At 39.2% G+C, this 9,741-nt stretch overlaps 1 protein-coding gene across 1 annotated transcript; it reads left to right on the forward strand.

Annotated features, from left to right (window-relative positions):
• Positions 1–935: 935 nt before the first annotated feature.
• On the forward strand, positions 936–7,482 carry fez2b (fasciculation and elongation protein zeta 2b; the record flags this gene model as incomplete). Its single annotated transcript, XM_037685823.1, is given in 5 exon segments — positions 936–1,291; positions 4,685–4,793; positions 6,476–6,601; positions 6,897–7,032; positions 7,355–7,482. Coding segments are annotated over 5 exon segments (804 nt in total), but the record flags the coding sequence as incomplete, so codon positions are not given.
• Positions 7,483–9,741: the final 2,259 nt, after the last annotated feature.

The following is a 9,741-nucleotide window of genomic DNA, read 5'->3' on the forward strand; positions in this document are numbered from 1 at the left end:
AACAGATTCTTAAAGCCACTTAGAGAGGTCAAGGTCGAGAGCTTCAATTCTTTTTGTAAGATATTCCAGGAAACAGGAGCGGAGTAGGAGAAGGCCCTTTTGCCTAGTTCAGTCCTCACTGAGGGAACACTGCAGGTAATAATGTCCTGAGAGCGCACTCCGTAGCTGCACTCACGCAGAGACATGTAGGAGGAGATGTATGAAGGCAACAGACCAAGAAGTGATTTAAAGATGAAAATGTACCAGTGGGAGAGTCTGCGTGAAGTTAATGATGTCCAGTTAACCAGTGAATACAGGGTACAGTGGTGGGTACGATAATCACAGCCAGTTATGAATCTTAGTCATCAACATCAACCAATGAAACGTTAGTTTAACAATTTTGAAAAATCAGAATAAATGTTACTCCTATTTGCCACAACTGGTTTATTAATGTCAATTTCTTTTGAATTATTTTCAACTGTGACTCATTCATTCAACCTTCATTTACAGGTTAGTCCCATTGAGCCTCAGGGACTCATTAACAAGAGAGACCTGAATTTTAACAGAGTGACGTCAACAGTGGGCAAACAACGAAAACTATAGACAGTCATAAAGGATGCGAACAATTTTGTTTTTGTTAAAATTGTTTTTTTATGTTAAAATTATCTGAAATTTCAATGGGAGATTGTAATTTTGTTTCAGTATTGTCAAAGCTAGCCATTGGGAAAATCATGATGAAAATAATGCTGATAATATATTCTGTCTTGTAAATTATTACAGGAATAATGTGGATTTTTCCTGTGGAGTTGAGGCCCCACCATTTAAAAAACCTAGCAACGCATCTGCACGGATTTGTTTTGCTAATTTCTGAAAGAGGAGGGGCATTTGCAGTGACGTGTCAGGCCCCTCCCACAGCTGGCTCCTGTGTATTGCAGTTTCTCAAACCGCAAACAGAGCACGGCAGCGGGGGCACTGACTGGCTGCAGAAGCAGGCTCCAAAGGCAGTCATGGCGGCGCCGTTAGCCCACTTCGATGAGGACTGGCAGGATTTTAACGAATTCAAGCCGTCCTCGGAGTCAGCCGAACAGCTGGACCAGCTGAATTCGAATGTGGGCGATCCATCGGGCCTAGACGACTTGTCCGACCTGGACAACAGTTTCTCGGGGGAGATCTGCAGCTTCAAGTCGATGGAGGACCTGGTCCACGACTTCGACGAAAAGCTGACAGTGTGTTTCCGAAACTACAACACTACGACAGAAAACATAGCTCCCGTTAAACCCATCACGGAGGATAACTTCTTAAAAGACGACGAGTGAGTTTGAATGTTACGCGAGTTTTGTTTAAATGAACTTTAAATCTGTCGGCTAGCTAGCCGCTTTAGCCTCAGAAGCTAACCTCATAGTGACTGAGGGAATCTCAGCTGCCTTCAGAGTCCAACACACATGACTATATTATATCAAAATATGATTAAATGTGGACAAATTACAATTGTGCTTACAAATTGAATATGTAATTAAATCTAATTTAACCATACATTTGCTTTACTAATTTGAAGGGTACAATTTGTGCGTCTAGAGCAACTATTACTACATTACCCCTTAAGAAACGTTGTTTTATCATTATTATTGACTTAAATTTCAGAGAACATGTCAAAGAGTCAATGTGCCATATGTCAGCCACATATTTCTTAAAGGTTGATCCGTCTAAATCTTTTCTTGCTGTTGTTTTCTCAGTCGGAGGTCCTCAGCAGTTGTTGGATCTCAGTGGGACACAAATGTCAGCAGAGCTATACATTCACATTCACTCCATACCACAGACAGAAATGTCACTTTTACAGCAATGCCTCCCACATGAAGCACCCTTCTCTTGCCCTTTGCATGTAATATGAGTTTGATCTGACCTCATGATGTGTGCAAGTTGATCACACCACTTGACAACTTCATCAGAAGACCAGAGGGAAAATGGTTTCGGTATGAACATGGCAATCCAGGATGCTAGTTTTAGATTATACATATTTTACTCTTTAATGTGCACTTTAAATAAAGATGCAAATTGTAGCTAATAACGGTCAAATTATTGTTCACAGGTTACATAAAAAATGACAATCCTGCTTGTGATGGTATCTAGTTTTTGTTTGGTTGCAAAGATCCGTAGCTGTGATATGAATTAAGTGTGCTGACAAACATACATTTTATCAGGTTATGTTATACTGTTTTTTTGCTGCGAACAAAGCCAGCTTGTTGACAAAATAATGCCGAGTATAAAATTTCCAATGCTTTGTGAAGGAAAAGATAAACACCACAAGTAAGTGAGCACATTATCTGAATTGATTATTTAATCTCCTCAGACATTTTAAAATAAATTCTCAATTCACTTTCCAAAAGTCCTTGAATGGCACATATTATGGAACCAACAGTTTTATTTTTATATTGATAATCTAAAATGGGCATTCCTTCCATGTAAATATCTTTTTTTTGTTTTGCTTTCACATAAAAAAAATTGTTACCCAGTGATTGACTTACTAGCAAAACATTTCCACGATGTAATGGCAAAGATGAGCCACTCTTCAAAAATTATGGTTTGAATTGTTTTAATGTTTCTAACAATTCCCACAATCAAACTTTTGCCAGGATTTGCCTAGTTAAATAAAGAGTAATAAATAAAATGTTTTTTTTTAAAGTAAATAAATGGTTGTTAGGTCGTACCTTTTAGAAATTAAAACCTTAATTTAGAGAAAGCTTGGATGCTGAGTAAAATGTAAGAAAAGACAACAAGGCAATGACTTGTACATTTCATGAATTCATATTTTATTCACAGTATAACTTAGTAAACATAATAATGGGAAGAGTCAGGGTGGAGATGGGACATTCAAAGTCTTTCTAATGTTTTGTTTAGGATTTTTTTTATGACTTACAGTAATATCACTTAATGGGCAGTTTTTCAGAAACTGATGAACCTCTGCCCATCTTTACTTCTAAGAGATTGAGAAGCATTTTGCAACTAATGTGGTTCTTAAGCAGCAGGTCCGGTGAAGCTGAAGCGTAATGAAGTAAAGATAAGCAGAGTGGTTTTTTTGGAGATGTGTTGCTGCCTTACCATTTAAAATTAACATTTTTGCTTATGGTACAATTAAGTTTAAACTTTGTTTACTATTTTCCATCGTGAATAAAATATGTGATTATAAGGTTTGCAAACCATTGCATTTTATTTTTATTTACATTTTGCACAACATTCCAGTTGTTTCGCAGTTTGTGTTGTACATTGAATTGGACAGAAAGTGTTTTATGAAAAAAATGCGCTGAGCAAGTGTTTGATTAACAGTGAAGGTAAATGATTATATCTTGGTCGATTAAATCATTGAAGACCATCTCAGTTTTCGATATGGCACTGCTTAAGTGCTACATGCACAAAATAGCTGCGAATACATTAGCCTGGTTTTAGCAGAAAGAAGTTGAGGGGATTGGTCTCGGTTAAAGATAAGAGAAATGTAATTTGGTGAGACTGGTCACACAGAAAGATCGAAAAGCTGTGGAGAGAAACGAAGGAAATATTAGGGCAGCATCCTGCTGAAGCTCAAGTCATTTCTGGATGGCTGCACTTTTGCAGAACGTGCCCCGCTGCCTAACAAGTTCCCTTTTTGCAACATCCAGACTGAGATAAACTGAAGAGTGACAAGGATGAAGTTCATGTTTGTGCAATGTAGCTAGAGTAGATAAAAAGAAGTCAAATGTTTATGTTAAAGCTGAGTCATGCATGGGGTGTTACACGTGTCTGCACAAATATATTCAGCATTGAAGTAGAAACACAAAAGTGGGATGACTGTCTCAGAGACTAGTCCTGTTTTTAAACGCAGACGCACTTTTTGACACTAATGCTGATGGCAGGTTTGGGCTGGCGTTCACGTGACCGAGACACTGCTGGTGCTCGGAGCAGAAGAAATGTTTTCATGCCAGGCTTTGCCCTATTTAGACCAACCCAACGACTCACAGAGCAGTGTGTGAACACTTCAGGGAACATGCATGTTATATAAACACTGGTCTGTATGTGTGTGTGTGGGGGGAGAGAGGAAAATGTAGAGACACTGTGACACATGGGATCTCAGCACCCATCCTCGAGCACCCGTAGGCAAGATCTCAAAAACACCCATTTGACTTTAAATCCTTAATCATTTCACTGAGAAATCTAACGCGTCTAATTGTCCACGTTGTTTTGAGTCTTTTAAATCTGTTACCAACGTATGTTTTGGAAAAGAAAAATAAGTTTCTGAGGGAATTTGTTGTGTTTAACAGCCTCTGCGCCACCATCTGGCTCCCATGGGTTTGTCTGCCAAGCTGCACACAGCAGATCGCTGTAAACATGCGACAGTCTGTCTGTTAGTATAACATTCAACAGGGGTTTTAAATCAGCGAACGTGATCAGCAAACGCATAAACAGCTCTAGTGGTCAGAACACACGGTGCACAGAGAGCAGTCAGAATATTCGAGCTGCATCGTACGTCTTCCTGCTGATGTCTAAAGAAACGTGTTTGTGTGATGTAGCGGCAGGAACGCGGTGAGGGGGCGGTCGGAGAGAGCGGAGAACATTGTCGCCACGTAATGTTGTGTCATGGTGGAAAGAGAAGGAAACACGGTTTGTCAGATGATCAGCAGATGAAAACTTTTGTTTTTACTCATGATTTTGTTGTTTTCTTCATGTTTTCCTCCAGGGTGTGGAACGCTCTGACTAACAACTACGGCAACGTGATGCCTGTGGACTGGAAGACTTCTTACACTCGCTCCCTGCACCTGCCTGCCCTCAAACTCACTGAGCACGAGGTACCACAGACAACCCCCTGCATACACACAGCCCCTTGTGTTGTGTTACTGTACACACAAGTAAGAGCAGAAATAGTACTAAAACAAAAAGACTCCAACAAAACAAATAAACATTTAATTAGATTTGAATTAATTGGATTTAAATATAAAATACGAGCATTCACCTGCTATTACTGCTGCTGTTTAGTGAGATTGTAGTATTCTTAATCTAACAAAGTAATTTATTATTTACTGGGGTGGGAGTTCATTGCAGACTTGAGTGGCTTTTGTTCACACCTGTCAGGTGAATGCTCAAATGTTGATGATTTGTGGGTAAAGTCTGCAACTTCCTGCCAACAGGCAGTAATAGAACAACCACAAGTCTGAGTGGATGTTGCCCTCAGGTATAATAAAAGTTGCCATCTGGTTGTACGATGTGTTTGCTGCCTTTAGGAAGAAATAAATAATACAAAGAATTTAAGAAAATGAAGATATCTGTTAATAAGACAATTCAGTCAATCACAATTAAATAAACAACGAACTGTCCTAATTTGTATGATTACTTAAGTACTTTACTGGGTTGTATATTAAGGTAGTATATCAATGTTGGGTCCTTATCCATTTTCCAAAAACATAATAAGGACTCGCACGTTATAACAAAGGAGAAACAGTTTTTTTCACTCCTCCTAAGAGTTTGGTGTTTTCCTTTGTCTTAAAATATAAAAATACTGATGAATGTCAACAATTTTAGATCTTTAATGGCAAACTATTTTCATTTAGTATTTATATAAAATTTAATATTGAGTTGGTTTATTTCAGTTTTTATGTTATTTTTAAACTTCAAGTAGATTTTTGCCACTCTGGACATTTTTTAATTCAGTGGGGAAACCATCACATGCTAACTCTTGTAGCTTGTTGCAAATGATTGTTTCAAAGCGTTAACTTTAAGCTAGTGATGGGTGCAGGTTCTCTGCTAGTCCGTCTACAGAAAACAACAGATTCTGTCCATTTGGGAATGACAGCATCGGTCTGTCAGCTTGTAGCAACATGTGGCGGAGCAGGTCTGTGCTTATGCAAACAAACCAAAACACAAAAAAACAAGTGAACTCTCTTTCATCTCACCTAAAGGCGTTTAAGCCACAGGGAAGATTTGACACCAAAAAATTTAAAAGGTTTTGACACCAAGACTTTTTAAAGGCTCACAAATATGTTTAAAACCAGAAACCGGCCGATTTGATGTGCAGTAACCAGTCTATTTATTTATTTTATGGGGTGGATGCCTTGGTGAAATTGTTCTTAAATGAATATAAAATTGTGCAGTTTTACTGTCTGCCTAGAACTGCTCGTCACGTTGGTGTTTTTTCACATCATGTGTTTTTAGGAGATTTCTAAAAGATATTTTGCAACAATTTAAACAATTTAAAGGTGTGTTTGCAGCGCAGTAAGAAGGGAAACCATATTGTTTTTAGATGATCGTGACTGTCATCTTTGTCAGAGGCTCCTTTCAGCAAACGGCTGTGCTTCTGGCCATTCACACACTTGAACCACTCTTTTTACATTAATAGAAACTGCCCAGCTTTGACTTGATTTTTTTAGAGCTTGTGTTGCTTCCTGCCCTTCTTCAACCCTTCCAACTCAGTTTAAAGTTTGTGTCTTCTTCACCTGGTAATTCTTGTCTCTGTCTCTGTCTCTGTTTTCCGAAGGGACAGAACGTGGACAACCAGTCGTTAGATCTGTCAGATGACGACGAGGAGCTGAGGGAACAATTGGACATGCACTCGATCATCGTGTCGTGCATCAACGACGAGCCCCTCTTCACTGCTGAACAGGTGACAGAGTCAGCCAGTCGCTTCTAAACTGGGCCGTGTCCTTACATCTGTGATGCAAACACGTCTGCAATTTTGTTTTAATTTAATGAACAGTTACCGTTACACAAAATCAGCTTTAATGTGACATTTACTTTAGACAGGAACAAACAGCTTTAGTAAGAAATCTAACCTGACTTTAACCTTGATGTAGGTTAAAGTGGCATCATTAATAATGTTAAAAATAACTTTGTTCAGGTTATAAATATCCACACCAAACATGTTTTTGTGCACGCTTCTTTCTTTTTGGTCGCGTTAGGTCATTGAGGAAATAGAAGAGATGATGCAGGAGTCTCCCGACGACGACGAGAGTCCCTCGCAGTCCGACTTGTCCGTGTTGTCTCAGGACCTCGGTGCTTTGAAACGCTCCGGCTCCAACACGAGCTGTGAGGAACGTGAGTGTCGCCGCACACATGAACACACAGCAGAAACGTTCCTATCTTGTGTGGAATGATGTAAGATAAGGAGATAAATTATAATGGGGCACACTGTCCAGTACAAGATGCACGGAGCACGTGCGCACATGTGATCATGTTCTTATATAATCTGTCACAAATGGTGAATGTGTTGTCCCAAACGTTACGTAACTGTCTTGAAATAACTCGCTTAACAAAATGTCTAAAGTTAGATTGGTATGTTTACACAAATACGTTGTGACATTTTTGTAATATTGTAAGAACATTCATTCTCCGTCATGCCTCCTTATCTGGCCCCCAGGTTTGCGTCAGCTGTCGATGTCGGAGCTCAACCAGACTCTGGAGGAAGTGGAGGCAGCCATCCGCCGCTACAGCGAGGAGCTGATCAGGGCTCTGGCTCTGAGAGACGAGCTGGACTTTGAAAAGGAGGTAAGAAGCTCTGAGATGATCCTGGGGCGTAAAATGACCGCTCGCACATGTCATTTAGTGTCAGCAGCCTTCTGTCAGACAGAGAGAGGTCAGTAAATAACCAGCAGCTTCATTTTTACACTGTCATTTATCTTTAAGTTGTTTTGACAGAATCTAAAAATATCATATATTCAAGCTGTTGTACTGGATATTCACACTAAATACTGATACACAGAGAAAAATACTCTACAGGTTGTTACAGGGAAAAACATGACAAACGTCAGCCTTTTTATTCTTTTTTTTTGTGTGTGTAAATAAACATGCCTTCCTGTTAGCAACCATAGCGTGTTTAGTTGAAATTGATACCAAAAAAAGATTTGTGTAAAGATGTTATGTAATTGTAATGTATTTATAATCTTGGCTGCTATTATTAAAGATTTTGTTTTATGTTTCAAGAAAATATAGTGAAGTGCTGCCTCATGAGGAGGAAAAACATGTTGAATATCTTTTATTTAAAAATTTTAAATCCAAAATATTTTTTATCCATCCATTATCTTTACCCGCTTGTTCCATTTTGGGTCACGGGGGTCGCTGGTGCCCATGTCCAGCAATCACTGTGCGAGGGGCGGGGTACACCCTGGACGGGTCTCCAGTCCATCACAGGGCCACATAGAGACAAACGAGACAAACAACCATTCACTCTCTCACTCACACCTAGGGACAATTTAGCATTGCCAATCAGCCTAACATGCATGTTTTTGGTCTGTGGGAGGAAACCGGAGTACCCGGAGAAAACCCACGCATGCACGGAGAGAACATGCAAACTCCACCCAGAAAGGCCCCTGGACCAGGATTTGAACCAGGGACCTTCTCTCTCTCTCATATTAATGAGAGATTATGCACCTCAGAACTAAAGTTCCTAAGCGTGTTTCGGCACAGCGCTATTATCTTGCAGCACGCGCAGCATTAGCTTCTTGCTGCGGTCTCCTGCTTAGGAACATTATGACTTTCTTGTTAAAAGACAAGTGAACAAATCCAAAGCTGTGAGTCAAACGTTGTTCCACAGAGATTGGATCTGCAGCAGCAGCACGTCGAACTTGTTAACAACTTGAAACGACATAATCTGAACGTGAACTTCTCTTCTTGCAGTTTAGAGCAAACACAGATAACAGCAGCGTTTAAACAAACTTTATCAGCTAATTCAGATCGGTCCAGAGCAATAACACAAGCTGTAGGAGTTTTTAAAGCTCTGGATCTACGTTTCTGTTGTTGATGCGCTGACTTTAAAATTACTGAGCCCCGCTACGACATCCCATCACGTCAACACTTCAGCCAAACAGTTGTAGCAGCACTTTATGAAAAAGCTGAAACTGATATTGTCAACAAGCTCTGGACCAGATTAAAGTCCTGCCCTGATGATGATGATGATGACCGAGAGATTCAACCACCTCTTAACAGAAATGATGGCCGTTCAAGAAGAGGTATTGTTATTTTATTGTTATTATCTAATTAACTTTTTAAATTTAAAATTATAATCTTATTAACTCATTTTTTTTACCTCTTTGTGTTTTTATTTCCAGTCTGGGACAGAGATAACGGCTGCGAGTCTTCTTCCTCTTGAAGGAAATCAGAAATCACCTCCAGCTAAGAAGTCTGTGATGAGTGAACTCTGAACTTTTCCAGGGACCTGTCCCACCTGTGGGAGCAGGTCCAAGAGGTTGTGGTTAATGATGAGGCCAAATACAGCCACACTGCAAAATTATCAAAGCTCTACCTCTTTATTCCTGCCACCTGTTAGTGAGGGGTTTTCTCCACCGCTGGAGATATTCACTGCAACTAGAGCTGAGCTTTTGGCAGAAAATGTGGACAAGTTGGTCTTTTTGGCCAAAAACTTAAAACTTGATTAGTTAGATTGTAAACTGTTGCTGCTTATTGTTTTGTTTCTGACTGTTATTGTATTTATTAACATTTTTTATTATTGTTAGTATATCCTGATGTCCTGATGCATGCTTAAAAATCCAGGTAGAAAAATACAAAAAAAGTTATTATTAGTATAGTTTATTTATTGTAAAGAGTGCTGTTTATTTAAAATATTATCCAAATGGGTCACTTTTATTTAATTTTATACAAATGTATTGTTTACTTGGCATATTTTCAAAATAAACATTATATAAGTCTACATTTTGGCCTTTTTTTGTACCGAAAATTAACCGAACCGAGCCCTCCCTGAAACTGAACCGAACCGAAATGTGATTTTAGCGTACTGTTACACCCCTAATA

The sequence above is a fragment of the Nematolebias whitei genome, chromosome 12, assembly GCF_014905685.2.
Source record: "Nematolebias whitei isolate Nwh7 chromosome 12, NemWhi1, whole genome shotgun sequence".
Classification (NCBI taxonomy): domain Eukaryota; kingdom Metazoa; phylum Chordata; class Actinopteri; order Cyprinodontiformes; family Rivulidae; genus Nematolebias; species Nematolebias whitei.